This window comes from Ambystoma mexicanum, chromosome 7p, assembly GCF_040938575.1.
Source record: "Ambystoma mexicanum isolate Mex_15411 chromosome 7p, UKY_AmexF1_1, whole genome shotgun sequence".
Classification (NCBI taxonomy): Eukaryota; Metazoa; Chordata; class Amphibia; order Caudata; family Ambystomatidae; genus Ambystoma; species Ambystoma mexicanum.
Genome location: NC_090939.1, coordinates 754,730,862 through 754,743,799, shown reverse-complemented (window position 1 = coordinate 754,743,799; position 12,938 = coordinate 754,730,862). Strand labels below are relative to the sequence as shown.

At 46.6% G+C, this 12,938-nt stretch overlaps 1 protein-coding gene across 2 annotated transcripts in view; it reads left to right on the top strand.

The window, feature by feature from the left end:
* LOC138526301 (E3 SUMO-protein ligase RanBP2-like) overlaps positions 1 to 12,938 on the top strand; it is a 1,824,256-nt gene that overhangs the window by 105,878 nt on the left and 1,705,440 nt on the right. For both annotated transcript variants that reach the window (XM_069636876.1, XM_069636877.1), the window contains exon 4: positions 7,183 to 7,335. In XM_069636876.1, coding sequence (XP_069492977.1) covers positions 7,183 to 7,335 — 153 coding nt within the window. The remainder of the gene's footprint in view (positions 1 to 7,182; positions 7,336 to 12,938) is intronic.

Genomic DNA, 12,938 nt, shown 5'->3' with positions numbered 1-12,938 from the left:
TTCCTGTGTGCCATCTTTTCTTCTCACATGGAGTGTTAACAAGTGGCAGGTGTGCAGTGTTAAGACTATGTGCCTGACTCTGCCTGGCCTCATTACAGGGACAGATCCAATGCAAGTCAGCGAAGGTAATCTTTCTGACCTCATTCCTCATCTTCCTCGGCTCAGTACTGTTGTCAATGTAACGTGGGGAGGAATTATGGGAGCCGTCGTTTCCCATAAAACAAGCAGGGCTAGGGGTTAGATGGGTTGTGGAAAAGGGGGGATACCATGTCTCACCATTGGGTGCTTCTCCCCCACTCCCTGAGGACCCTTTACCCAGGCGATTCTCCCTTGCTTGTCCACCCCCAGGGTCGGATCCAAAAGCAATGGCCATTCCATGGTCGCCTGAGTACGGGATCCCCGGAGACTAGGTTGTAAAACGCCCTCTGTTTTTTCACACCGTGGAAGGGAAATTTGCTATTCATTAATATTATTTGAAGTTGACACAATTTATATTGCCAAAGACTTTAAGCAACAGAGAGAAGTGGGTCATACGCGCAAACTTAAGTTGTTGTTGTGGCAGACAGACAAGAGAAGCAAAGAGGCTGGCCCTTTTGAAGAGCTATTCAGAGGAAGAGTTCCTTACCTGTTGGATGTGTTGAAGTGCCTTAACCTAAATCTTGTCAGAACTAAAAACTGCTTTGAATTGCAAAGTGCTGAAGCTGTGGTGGTATATCTGGTTGTCAGTAGATGCAACATTTCAATAGCCCAAATTAAATGGAGTACTATGAGACAAAGGAGAATTTTCTCATGGTAAACTTTAGTAGAAGTGAAGTTGTTGAAGTAGAAGCAGCAGCACTGTGAAGTCATCCTGACAAAGATACCTACTGTGAATCATCTTGTAACTAATGACATGCTGTTAACCAAGAACTGTGTTTCACTGACAGTTCTAGAAGTTGGATTTCTTTTGAACCATGGCAAGTCTTCTTGGATTACTGGAAGTGTTGGCAAAGCATAGTGGCTGGGAATACCATCGGTGCTGTTCTAAGGAAGTGGAAGGTCCATATTTCACCAAGAAGTAAAGATTTTCTATTTTTGGAACTTTGGTTACCAAAACCTAACCTTGATATTGAAACATCCAGAACTGATTTGAGACTATCTTACCTACAGGGCTTTCCTTTTTTTTGTTGTTGAACATTGCAGTAGAATTCTCTTTGAATCCAGGGGAAAGGGATTTGCCTAGGTTGAGAGGTTATCAAGAAACTGTGAATGTTGTTTATTTGAATTGGCATATATTTGTATTTGAGGTTTAGTGTGAGGCCCAGACATCCTGTGTTGGTGTTTCCCTTTAGTTTTGGCTAGCCAGGAAAATCCTCAGCAGAGTAGGGATAGTGAGGCATTTAATACCATTTATAATTTAATAAAATGGCATGTTCTGAACAATCAAACAGTTGTACGCCTCGCCTCGCATTGCTGACCCCTCACACAGGGTAGTCGCAGGAAGACCTTCCAAAAGGGTATTCCACCATCCAGGAGGGATAGGGAACAAGGCTTGGACAGCAGATCTGAAGTTTTTTTCTGGGATGGATTTTCTACATTAGCTAAAGTTGGTACCAAGCAGTTTGTGTCCTTCTTGTGAAGTGCTGTTTGAAGGTGAGGTGTCTGTTAATGTCGAACCAAAGGGACTTGGCGCAGGTGGCCAGCAGGGGTGTGAAGCCCTCTAGGTTTATAGCAGAGAGCCAGGTCTGGATGTCACGGTGTTGATTGTTATTGATCAGCAGTAGGAATTCAGTCTTGGAGGGGTTGTGCTTCCAGTAAGCACTGGATCATTGTGAGGCAGGCGTGGAGCCTGTGAATGTCTTCGATGGAGGATATCTTGACATAGACTTGGGTGCCATCTGCATATTGGTGGATTTGGATGTTGTGTGGGGCAAGGAGTGTTCTGAGTGGTTCCATGTAAAGATCACGGCTGCAGGATGGATACAGGTGATTGGTGATGTAGAGGAATCCATTTATATGAACTGCTGGCGATTTAGCAAAGTAGGATTTGAAACTGTCGAGGATGATCTTGCTGATCCCCATGCAACGGTGTAGATTGTCGGTGAGTCAGGTGGCCTACTGTGTCAAATGCTGCTGAGAGGACAAGGATAACCAGGAGGCAAGAATGGCCATCAACAAGGATGTTAAGGGCATCATCAATTACCTTGATGGTAGCTGTTTATGTGCTGCATCTTGGTCTGAACCCAGATTGGTACGACTGAAGGCGGTTATTGGCTTCAATGTGTTGGAGGGGTTGTGTCGTTACTGCTTTCTCAAGGAGCTTACCTGGGAAGTGAAAATGGGTGATGGGGCAGTAGTTGCACAGGTGGTAAGGGTCCAGCGGGACGATTTGTCCTGTCTTGAGGGTTAAGAGGAAGAGGCCTTGAGTTAGGGAGCTTTTGATGATTGTCAGGTAAGGGAGGAGTGCTTCAGTCGGAAGGGTCTTGATTACGGAGGCAGGGAGGATGTGCCACACATATGATGTGGCCTTGAGCGATGCTAGTGTGGCATTGAGGTCTTCCTTGGTGTCTTGCAAGTTGTCCAGGTAGTTGTAGTTTTGTGAGATGGGTTGTGTAATGTGATGTCAGTTGTGGTGCTTGTGTTTCGGTTGGTGGATCATGCTGATCTTGTTGACGAAGAAAGAGTTAATGGCTGTGGATTCTTTGATAGTATGTTACCGGTGGATTGGGCACATTTACCTGGTAGCTGTGGCTGAGCAGTCAGACTTCCCTCAAGAAGAGTTAGGCAGTATGTAAAGTATACACAATAGGCACTCAGGCACAATAGCACAAGCAAACGCTGACCAGAGCTTTGGTATCAAGGTATATAATTATTCATTTAAAAACACACTTATTGAAACACTGTAGCACTAATATTGTAAATCACTCTAAACACAGTTACTATTATTATATATACATCCCTTATTCCTTATCAGACACGTCTTAGTTAACACCACTTATTTCCAGACAGAGGTGAGCGCTTAACTATAGATGGCACTCCAATAAGTTAACGAAAAAGGGAGGGGAAAAAGGCAGAAGGTAGGAGAATACACCACACTAATACTTAAGAACTCTTAAGCAAGGGAGGAAAGTCAAAAGTTACTTGTGAGCCAAAGTCCATAGGCCGGGCCCACTCTTGGAGAGAGCAGGGCAAAATGCACCCAAGATCACACAGTTACACCAGGCTTAAAGACTCTTGCAGGGAGTTCAGAGAGGTTTTAGTTAGGCTCAGAAAAGTTTAGCCAGGGTGTCCCAGGCTAACCCAGGTTCGAAAGCCGGGGACTAAATCTACCCCGTACAGTCGCTTGCAAGGGAAGCCAGGCGGAACACGGTACCTTAGGTGGAAAGGATCCTCCAGCGGGGGCAGTTGTTCCTGGCAGCAGGTGCAAGTCGCGGCGTCGTCCAAAGGAAGAGAAGATCCCGACGTGGAGGAAAGATGAAGGTCGTTGCACTGCCAGGGAAGAAACCAGCCGCAGAGTTTTCTAGTTAAAGGTACTACCCTTTGATTCGCGGTAGTGGTAAAATGTGGTATCCCGGTTGCCGGGGTGCTTGGCACAGGCAAGACGGCACGAGTTGTTCCAGGAAGCGAAAAAGGAAGCAGACTGGTTATCCCCACCAGTCGAAGGAAGAAGACTCTCCGGGCTGGAGATCTCCTCTGTCGTTGGGAAAAGTGGTGAGACGGTTCAGCAGGGCTCCACCGGTGGTGTCGTCATAGCAGGTTGGCTCCGCTTCTCCCTCGTCGGATTCTTAGGTCCTGTGGCGACTTCTGAAGTTCCAGTCCCCAAAGCCCTGCTTTTATGCAGAAAACCCCCATTCACTCAGCCTAGCTGTCACTCAAACATGCGGCTCACCACTTAGGCCAATCAGGACGGAGTGCGACTTGAGTTGCCTAGGCAACTCAGTTCAGGGTGCCTAAACCCCCTCCCACTCCCCCTGTGGTACCCAGACAGAGTGGCACCACTTTTGGAGGCTTCTGTGGAGAAGCCCGCCAAAAAGTGGAACAAAGGGCTCGACTTGGGTTGGAGTCACAGAAGAGAACACACATGCCATTTTAGAACCGAGTCTTGGCAAAAAATACCAACCGGAGAATTAATATTTATTAAATAAACCGGCGGTATGTTCGAGGCTATAGGAATTAAATAATTAAAGTTGGTAGCCTCGAACAATGGGAAAATCCCATAGGAATATATTCGCAGTCGAATATAAAAAGTAGTATCCACTGCCACCAGCCAAAACTCGATCAAGGGGGACGGAGACGTGCCCCCTCGACTAACAGACCCCGGGGCAGTCGAATTGCCCCGGCCAGTATGTCCACAATATGATGGTTTGTACTGGTTCTGTTCAGAATTTGAGACTAGTAAAGTGACTTTACATGCCCTGGGAGACAGTAGTCAGTCCAAGGGTATGGAGTCTATACTGGGGGGTCACTATGACACCCCTGTGTTACTGCACTGAGGGTGCTGTGCAACACGCATCACAAAAACACATGAAGCCCTATGGAGTAAAAGACCCCATAGCCCAATTAAACACATCTAGAGTCAAAGAAACACACTCAAATCATGCCCAAGAGTGAGGGTAAAAGAGTCTCACTCTTGGCAGGAGAAAGAAATAAACCCCAAAAATCCAGCAAAGCTGCTGGGGGACTCACTAGGTTAGGAAATTCAGCCTGAACAGAGAGTTCTCCCTAACATTTGGTAGTAGGTGTCCTTGGCAGTAGTGATCACTTGTCTGTGTGTAGCACAGAGTCCCTTGAGGAGGGCGAGGTTGGAAGCGCTGCAAGATTTTCATCAATTCTTTTCTTGTTTTCTGATGGTTCGTTGGTTGAAGGTCTGTTATTGCGTGTACCATTGTGTAAGGTTTAGGCTTGATGGTGCATTGTTTCACTGGGGCATGGTGGTTGATGTTTGTGAGGGTGTTGTTCAGCTCTTGCAAAAGCGAGTTACAGTCTTGGTTTGTCTGAGGTAGGCCAGCCTCTTTGAGGTGGAGTTAGATGAGGTCTTCCGTCAGAGCCTCCACTGGGAAGTTCTTGAATGATCTGAAGGCTGGTTTGCTGGGTTTCCAACGTGTTTGCTTGAGAGTTGTGGTGCAACTAATCTCAAATGGAGTTGCCAAATGGTCTGACCAGTGAAGCGGGATAGGAGGACTGTGATGAATGGATGGATGGATGGAGGGTGGGCAGGGCGGTGATGTGGTGTAGGATGTTACCTTTCCTTAGAGTTGGGTCTTTTGAGTGTCGAGCAGGAAGTGGAGATCTTCCTTCATTGACTTGGTTCCTGGACTGCCAGAGATATTGAAGTCCCTGAGGAAGACGTTAGCATGCGTGAGAGACATGGTGGTAACCATGCCAGTGTAGTCTTCGATGAAGGAGGTGTTCGGCTTGGGTGGTCTGTAAATGAGGTGAAAAGTGACTGTCATTTGTTGTGAGCAGTAAGTGGCAGACAGGCTTTTTCAAAAAGAGCCAAAGGTAGTGGTGTCCAGTTGGGTGCACGGCCATGATGCTTTGTGAATGATGGTGAGGCCTCCACTGATCTTATTTGGGCGGGCTTGTTGTAGAATTCTGTAGCCATTGGGAATGAGGACATCTAGGATGTGGGTGATGGTTGATGTCATCCATGTCTCAGTAACGAAAATGTTATCCAAGTCATGTGTGGTGATGTGATTGACGATGTCTGCTGCATGTTTGATTGCTGAGTGGAAGTTGACGAGCACCAGTTTTCATGCCGTGGTAGATGGTGGCGTGCTTATGGGGTGTATAGTCACGCGGGTGAGGTTGCTACAATGCAGGGTCCTTGATAATGTTGGTGAGTGGCATGGTTGGCGACGAGTGATGATGTTAAGGATGGGCTGTAGGGAGAAAGGAGTGAAACACATGTTGAAGGGAACTTACCTGATGTTAGAGCAGCAGGGGTTCTGGTCTTGGTGTGAACAGGTAGGCTTTGCTTTTATCTTTGACTTCCCTTTAATTTGGATGCCCCGGCGAGAGAGACCCCCTTGATCTAAGTGTTAAGAAAGGGATGTTGGAGGCAGGGCTAAGTGGGCGGGTGGGGCTTAGGTCACATGGACTAGATCCACTTGTATTTGCTCACCAATTATGGAACTACAAAGCCTTGTGGCTAAGGAGATCCCTGCCACCAAACACCTGACCGCACCATGCAATCAAGGCCTCTGTTTATGGTTCAGGCACTGTAAATGCAGCTCTGTTTAGTTCTGGGACAAACGAATGGCGCAAGAGTTGGAGATTAATGTTGATTGTAAAAGTTCTTGTAAGACCTATATACAATTAAATTAATACATTGAACAAAAATTAAGAAGTAGATTGACTTGGCTGTGGTCGAGTGAGCCGGGCACTAAGTCTTTGTTTGCAGTTAGGGTAGGATCCTCTATCCCTGAAAGTGAGAGGGTGGCACTCGTTCTTAGAAATGAGTTGGGAACTTTATCCTTTAGGAAGTGAGCTAGGGACTACATCACTGGGAACTGGAGGAAGTGAACTAGGCACCATAACCTTGGATGGATTGCAAATGGCACGCTGTGTGCTACACACCTCCGACTGTTTTCGTGATAAGTGTGTGGGTCATGCTGTTAGAGATCCAAAGGAAGGCCATTATCCTGATTATGTCGGAGACCCCTTTTTGTAGTTTTGTTTAATCCATCTGAGAACCATTTATTTAGATTATGAGAGAGGACTATCCTTTTGAGTTGTAGGGAAAACCCCTATAACCAATCCCATCCTGACCATGCTTATCAAGTCTTATAAATGTAGTTATGTTTCATCTATTTTGTTGGATGGGCCAGTTGGTTCCTGAACTCACTGATAGATATTGGTGAACCTTTCTGCTCTTATTTTATTGAAGAAGACTGACCCTGTCTGTACTCTGCCAACCATCTAGAAGCAGTGAGACTTTTTTGCATGAAACACATAAGATTAGTACAATCTTGCTGATAATGTGATTGATGTTTATGTGTACCTTGTGTCGTTGGGAATAGACTGTCCTAAATGGTAGGAGATACTCCCCTCCCCCCCTTTTGTTTTGTGTTTTAATAAGAGTTGTCATCAACTTGCAAAGCAATGCAGAATGTCTCTATACCATTGAGCTGCTCGTGTTAACCTGCAAGATTAATAGCCACTATATCTAAATCCTTTTTTTCCTATGTTCAAAATTGTCAGCGCTCAGTGGAGTTAAACCCGGCCCAGAAAGATCTTGTTCTGAAGATTGCAGAATTACTGTGTGACCAGAACGTTGATGATGGGAAAATACAGTATTGGGTAGAAAGAGCATCCAAACTATTTCCTGGGAGCCCAGCTGTTTACAAACTAAAAGTAAGTGCTGTTCATTCTTATTCCACAATGCACCTATTTTCAACAAAACAACAAATTGTCTCTTGGTCTTAGAACTGTACTCCTCTTTGCGCATAAACTACATAAAACTAGGTTTTTAGGGTTTTTCTGATCAACCAGTGCATTCCATCAAGTTCTGGTGCTTTCCTTTGCAAAAAGTCATTGTCGGTTTTAAAAACCGTATGTAAATTCTAACTGTCCTTTTTTAAAATCTTTTTTAACTCCTAAAGTGCTTGATTGAGTGTACGTTTGTGTGCAGGTTGATGGGGTATCTAGAACTGCAATTCGCAAACCTAAGATGACCTGCGCCAAAGCTTGCAGAATATTTTATGTCATGACCAGGACTGATTGGAAGTTTGAGTGCTGCAGGAGTATCTGATTGGAGGTTGGGTTCACCACCAAGCCTCCAGTTTAGGGATAAAATCTGACACACTGCACCAGTACTTTGTCAAATGCTGCTATTTGATTATGATGCACCACAAGAAGAATTCACCTGTGGCCGTTCACTCATGCTATGCACCATAATTTCCTGAATCTTTGGCCACACACAAGGCACAGCTTTGTCACTGGGTGGTACTTCATCTCCTTGATATGGTGGGACCAGTTGGATCACCACTTCTGAACTGAGTTGTTGTGCTTCTCTAAGCCCACAGGACTTGCCTTTGTCGCTTGTCAAAGAAACAGGAGCACTGTATCCTTCCAGAGGCCTGGCGCGACTACCACTGGATCCTTTGTTGGGTGCCTAGACTGTCAAGCTGTTCTTTAGACATGGGGACCTCCTGTGGCTTTTGTAAGGGTGTCGAAGAAGGAGCCTGACACAAAAGGTGGCATGATTTTGGTTCTAGACTTTTATTTTAGAAAATGAAAAAAAAGTCCTTGCTATCCCTACCTTCTCAGAGGGGATTCCCCGTCTCATAACCGATACTAAAAGGGTCTGTCAGGATGTCCGTCCAAGAATAGAGCACTGTCCTGTGTCAAAACCAACTTATATCCCTCACACTATACAACTAAAGAGTTAACTAATACACAGTTCCTTCTTTTAGGAGAGTTGCTCCTTTCTCCTGTTTCTGGATTGTTGTTTATGGAAAAATGTTTCTTCAAACATAAACAGTAGGGGGAATGACTCCCTTCCCCTGATTTGCAGGTTTTAAAACAGTCTCTCGATGTCCATCAAATGCCTCGGTCTCCTCTCGAGGCTGACCTAATCAACAGTATATATAGCACGCACAGCACCACGCCCGTTACAGTTCTGTTTTTCCGCTAAGCTTCAATTCAGTTACAGTGCAGTTGTTTCTTTAGAAAACTACGACAATTGTTCTAAAATGTCGACCCCGAAGACCAGGTTTAAAAATGTGTGGGTTGGAAATGTAATTACCAACCCTCACTGCATTTGTTTGTGGTGCCTAGGCATCGACCACAAGACTGCTGACTGCAGGTCCTGTCAGTCCATGATGGGAAAGGCATTTAAAGAACGAAAGGGATAGCTCACTCCGGGTAGACCCCCCCCTCAGAAATCCCCTTCCACAATGCCTTCGAAAAGCTGACCATCAGACGAATCGAGGGGGTAATCACCACCAAGAAGAAATTACCAAAAACGTTCATGTTGTCGAAGCGGTTACCGCCATTCGTCATTGAGAAAGGGATCAAAGAAACAGCGTCATAGGTCTCGGTCTTCATCCTACGAAGCCTCTCCTGAACACAGCATAGCCTGCCCAGGTAAGTCAGCTTCGAAAGCTGAATGGGAGGCTTTCAGGCTTCAAATGTTAAAGATCTTCGAAAATGCAGCCCTGGGCCCTGCGAAGGGAAAGATGAAGTGACGACCCTGTCGCGCCTACCTAGCCTGATAAGAGTCTAAGAAGGCAAAAACGTGCATGCCCTCGAGCCCAGGTGAAAAGCTGTTGACCCCGCCCCTCCCTGAGAGCCCTTTAGTTGAGGAGAGGCACGTTCATCAACTCCCAGACCCCTTTGAGTTGTGGTCGAGCCTGTTGAAGCCAGTGCCGTCGAAGGCCTCATCCTTGGACGCCCTTGAAGGAAATTGGGAAAAAGTTCAAGCCTTTGCCTAAAAAAGTTCTTCAATTCCCTTTACTCTATTTTTGAGACCGATGAACCCTCAGACGAGGGTACTCCACCCTTTGGAACATTAGGTGCTTCATAATTCAGGCCAGAGACATTAGTGTCTGAGGAGTCCAGGGTGCAAAACTTAAATGAGAACCTTCAGAGTGCAAGTGGCCTGGACACTTCCCCTAAAATAGATTTTGGCACATCTGACCAGTCTGAGCATGCTGAAGCGTCATACAGACACTTGGTATATACCTGGGTTGGGGATACCAGCTGCAGCCTATGAACAGATTGACCTGACAGACATTTTAGACAAGGGTTCACAAAAAGACCCTGTTTTGCCGTTTCTTATTGCACTACAAAAAAGGGTCATGGCTAACTGGGTGTCCCCTGACCCAAATCCTGCCGTCAACAAACTCGGAAAAAAAAATACAAGCCTTCTAGCATTGACCCTGAATACCTCTCAAGGCACCCTACCCCAGAAAGCCTTGTGGTGCAGGCTGCCACATCCACATCAAGACAGGCTGTTTATCCTACCATTCCCTCCGATATGGACGACCAGCGCTTTGATGAACTAGCTAAAACAGTTTTTTCAGCCACTAGTTTGGCTCTAAAGTCCATCAGCGCCACTTGCGCTCTGGCCAAAGTTACCCACACCTTGTGGGACAGTATTGTATCGTGAAAGAGGGAAAGGACGCTATGTGTTAATCCCTCCAATCAGGTTTGGACTATGCCGATATTGTTAGCCGAGCCATGGCTGCTAGCAGAGTGATGCGCAGGTAAGCATGGTTGAGAAAGTCTGGTTTTGCACTAGAGATGCAGTCCAGGCTGCTTAACATGTCCTTTGGTGACAGACAACTGTTTGGCAACAAGGCTGATGAAAGCCTTGACAAATTACAGATCTCAAAAGCATCGGCCATGTCACTTAGTGTTACTTTAAGACAGCCCCAACGCTCTCACCCTACTGCACACGCGTGCAGGGGTCAATCCTTTCGCTACTTCGCTATTCCTCATTTGGAAGAGCGAGAGGCCAGGCCAGTAAGAGGCCAAAGAAAATGTGCTTGTGGTGTACGAGGAAGAGGTGCTTAATCTGCCAAAGCAAAGGTTGCTTTACCGTCAGCTGCTGCTTCAACTGCCTCAAAACCACTCTGAGCTTGTCCCCCAACGCAGTCCTCTGGATTAAGGGGTCAGTCAGCATTTGGAAGAATGTCTGGGCATTACTTCCAGCCTTGCCAACAGTATCCCAGGATTACTGCCTCCCCTTTTTAAGAAGGCCTCTGGATCATCCACCAGGGAGCCACTCCCGTAAAATTCCAAATCTATTCCTCTTGTAGGAGATTTCCAGTCTGCTAGAGAGAGGTGCTATGGAGCCGGTAACTGTAACGGAAAGGAACAAGGGTTGTACTCCCCTTACTTTTTGATCCCCAAGAAGGTCTGAGGATTGAGACGCATTTTGGACTTTAGATACTTGAACAAGTTCCTCAGGAAGGACAAGTTCAAAATGGTTACCCTTTCTCAGATCCTCAAGCCCTCCAGCTTGAGGATTCAATGGTATCATTGGACCTTCAGGATGCTTACTTCGATGTGCCTATTCATCACAAGCACAAAAGGTACCTGCGATTCGCCGTTGGAAGTTCTCACTATCGGGCTGACCTCCGCTCCTAGGATATTTACTAAATTGATGGCGCTGGTGGAAGCGAGTCTCAGAAGAGGGGGGGATTCATGTCTTACCCTACCTGGACAATTGGCTGATCAGGGCCTGTTCTCCCGGGCAAGTCCTGGAACATCTCAGCATCACCTGCCTCTCTCTCAAGAGATTGGGCTGCTCCCTCTCCTTCAAGAAGTCGCACATGATACCTTCCCAAAAGCTTCAATTCATCAGAGCTGTCCTGGTTGCATCCTCGGGGAAAGCCTCCCCACCCGAGGCACATTCAGCAGATGATAACCAGATTTCAGAATGCCCAGCATCTTCCCGCCTTCGATTTCCTAAGGTTGCCCGGCCTCATGGCATCCTGCATCTTTCTGGTGCAAAATGAGATCCTTCCAAATGACCCTCCGGTCCCAGTGGTCTCCGTTTCAGACAAGATGTCAGATCTCCTTCAGTTTCTGAGCAGGGTCACAAAGGATTTCCTGTAGTGGGCCTGCAAGGACAACATTCTGAAGGGGGAAACTTTTTGGCAGCCATTGCTGGACATGTAGAAGTTATGGACACCTCACCCACAAGGTCAGGAGCCCACGCTGACAGTCGGCAGTCGCGGGTCTCCATCAGAGTCCAAACTACACATAGACCTTTTGGAGCCAAGGGCATTCAGACTAGCACTGAAGGCCTTTCTGCCTGCTGTACGGGAAAGAATGTCCTGATAATGACAGACTACACAGTGGCCATGTACTACCTCAATGTACTACCTCAACAAGAGAGGAGGTGTGGGGTCACTACCACTGTGCAGCTCCGGTTCTGGGCAATTCAAGACGAAATCTCCCTATCGGCAGTTCACCTAGCCGTCGAGGAAAACGCAGCGGCGGCCGCTCTGTGCAGGTAGTGCAGACTCTCATGAGTGGGAACTAGTTCAGGAAGTCCTTCAAATGATCTTCACCCTTTGGGGAACCCCTCAAGTGGATCTGTTCGCGACCAGTGTCAACTGGAAGTTCGAACTGTTCTGCTCCAGGGTATTTCCCCCAAGAGCAGCTCTAGGGGATGCGTTTGTAGTGGAATGGGAGTTTCCACTGCTGTACGTGTTTCCTCCAGTCCCTGTCATTCTTCGCGTGATCTGGAGGTTGAGAAAGTTCAGGAAATCTATGGTCCTAATTGCTCCGGATTGGGCCAGAAGGACATGGTACCCGGACCTTCTTGGCATGTCCATCTGCCCTCCAGTGGGCCTTCTGCAGAGAGAGGACCTTCTCTCATGAGAGGAGGGTCTGGTTCTCCATCCAGAAGTCAAGACGCTCAACCTTCACGCGTGGTTTATGAGGGGTTAAGATATAAGTATTGGCACCTCCTGGATGATGTAGTGGAGATTTTGCTTTTGGCCAGAAGGCCAGCAACGATTCTTGTACTGCTGCAGTTGGAGTACATTCTGCAGCTGGTGTAGGGAAAAGGATTTGGCTCGTTTTCAGTGCAATACACCTATGGCGTAGCCCTTTTTGTTATGTTTAGCAGATCTGAGGCTCCAGATTGGAACAATATAGGGGTATTTGGCAGCGCTTTCAATCTTCAATCGCACATCTGAAGAGGTATCTTATTTCAAGATGGCGTTATTCATACCATTTCTTAAAGGGCTCCCTAACGTGTTCCCTCCTACACCTTTTCAAGTAACGATTTGGGATCTTAATCTTTTGTTGAAATTTCGGATGTGTGCTCCCTTTGAGCCACTCCATTCAGGTCCACTAAGACTACTAACTTTAAAAACCATTCAGTTGCGTTGACATCAGCCCGCAGGGTGAGTGAGTTGCACGCTTTATCTGTTAAGCCTCCATTTACAATTTTTTTATAAGGACAAGGTTGTCCTTTGGGTTAAACCTGATCCAAT